Genomic DNA, 2,328 nt, shown 5'->3' with positions numbered 1-2,328 from the left:
TTAATGATTGCCCTTTTTGTTCACCTTCCTAACTTCATCTTCAAATTTCAGTCAACTTTCTGGTTTTCTTGAGCAGGCTTACCAATCCACCAGCCCAGCTCCTTCCCTGCACACCCTTGAAACTGTTTGGGACTGGAAGAGCTGGCTTGGAAATCACATGCATGGCCTGACTGGTCACTCCACCCCCAATGTTTTCCATTTTTTCCATGATGCTTCAGGCAAACCAGTGATCTGGGACAAAGCCTACCACACCCAAGGAGCCTACTCTGAGCCATACCAGCTTCTCACATCCATTCCAACTGGTTTGCTCCTCACTATGTTGCACACACCCTACCAAATGATATCACAACTTACACAAACCACATCAGGAGCACCTTTCACTATCCCGCCTCAGCAATTTCCGCCTGAAGTGCTTACTGAGTTGGCTGACAACTGCCATGCTCCACTGTTCCTTGAGTCTGAGCTTAGTGAGTGGGCTGATATCTTTGAAGCACATGAGGCTCTTGTTTCAAGCTCCCAACCCACCTGTGATAACTTGATTTTTGATGGACTCACAGCTCACCCCATCACTAATCCTCTCCTTGATGGTCCATTGTTCCATCTCCAAACCAGGGTCAAGGTTGTCCACACACAGACTACACCCCAAGTCCAACATTTCAACTTTGCTCCTGGTCAGTGGGTTGCTGTCCAGGCTGATGCTGATGAAGACACTCAGGACTTTTGGATATGCAAGATCATCAGCATTCTCTGTAAGAGGCTCCATGTCCACTGGTGGAACTTCACTAATGGACACTGGACTGACCATGGCTCAGAAAGCACTGTTCCAATGGGGTCTGTTTTAGCTTGTGGCTTTGACTTTAACGCCAACACTGGAGTTCCCCCACCCACCCTTCAAGAAATATTTAGACACCTGTAAATAAAACTTCTCTTCTCTGTGTACATTCAAATTCCACAGTGTTTTTATCTCATGTACACCTGTTTTTAGTTTCATTAAAAAGTACCACTATCACCTTTTTCCAGACACAGTGTTAGGTGCATGAAGGGGATTGCCATGGAGAATTGGGTGGGTGTCAGAGGTTCTGACATCACCATATCATGTAGGTCAAGTGTAAGCACACAATCACCACATAGAGCAACTTGGTCCTGCAATCAATTAGGTGTCAGACTTTGTTATCAACAACACCAGATTCAGAAGGAGAAGGCCACCAACTGGACTTTGGTGATTTCTGTCAGTCCCACTAATATTCCACAATGTTGAAAGGGAGAATCACCTCCCAGAGCTGGACCAAGCCTGCTTTGAGCTGTGATATGTGGAGGGCCTCAACATGGCCTGCAGGACATTGTCAACCAGGAGCTGGGCCAGCTTGAGACGGCTTCCCCCGCTGGGAATCACATTACACTCATAGCATCGTATTGACATGCGTACAACACTTAGGCTCAACGTTACCGTCTGCCTGATGCCCAAGCACCGTCACACGTGCAGCGGTGGATCGCCTTGGAATGTGGGCGTGCCGAAACTCCGTCTCTTTCGTTTCGTTCAATTTTTCGCTTGCGTTTCATCTTCACAGCGGAGATGGCACAGACATCATCATATCGATTTGACCATATTGCTGTCGGGGTGTGGAGCATTGCCGATGCCGTACCCTTCCTCGAGGATGAACTGGGGGGTATTCAGCTTTGTTTTTTGTTGTTTTGTTTTTTGACTTTTTTTGGTGTTTCTTAGCTCACAAGGAACTTCGTTTTCCCCACACAGGCAGGCCTTTGGGCGGTGCGCCCAACCCGGTGTTTGCCAGCGCGCAGTGGGAGTTTGCAAACGGAGGCGTGCTCGAGGTACTAGCCTCGGGGCTGCTGTTCGTGAGTGTACACGTTGCTGATGGCAAGTTCCTCTTCATGTGCCAGGCACTTGACCCACCGCCGTTCCTCGATGAGGCGAGCTTGAACAAGAACTTCATGCATCAGTTCCTCACCTCCGGCGGGCCGCGAGTGCATCACGTCACCTTCAAGGTTTGTTGACACACACACACTACCGCACACGCACCACTGCACACACACGGCACACACGGCACGCAATGACAGTGTGATCCAATGTAGGTGCCGAATTTGGACGAGGCGATCGCGAGCGCGGAGGAAAAGGGGTGGAAGGTGGTGGGCGTCAACAAGCAGTCACCCTCGTGGAAAGAGGCCTTCATTCACCCCAAGCAGGTTCGTTACTCTTCGTTCGTGGAACAACACTCCCGAGCGACACTACTGTGGTGGTGTTTGCAGTGCCATTCGCATTCACACGCTCACGCTCACGCTCCCTCTTGCCGCGGTACAGGAGGGAGTGGG

General features: G+C 50.1%; 1 protein-coding gene across 1 annotated transcript; it reads left to right on the top strand.

The window, feature by feature from the left end:
* Window positions 1-1,573: 1,573 nt before the first annotated feature.
* ACA1_338390 (uncharacterized protein) lies at window positions 1,574-2,091 on the top strand (the record flags this gene model as incomplete). Its single annotated transcript, XM_004353944.1, has 3 exons — window positions 1,574-1,667; window positions 1,754-2,004; window positions 2,077-2,091. The coding sequence occupies 3 exons, from the start codon at window positions 1,574-1,576 to the stop codon at window positions 2,089-2,091; spliced, it is 360 nt and encodes a 119-aa protein (XP_004353996.1).
* Window positions 2,092-2,328: the final 237 nt, after the last annotated feature.

The sequence above is a fragment of the Acanthamoeba castellanii genome (genome assembly GCF_000313135.1).
Source record: "Acanthamoeba castellanii str. Neff unplaced genomic scaffold scf7180000084606, whole genome shotgun sequence".
NCBI lineage: Eukaryota > Discosea > Longamoebia > Acanthamoebidae > Acanthamoeba > Acanthamoeba castellanii.
Note: the sequence above shows the minus strand (reverse complement) of the source record. Positions and strands in the feature narration are given on the sequence as shown.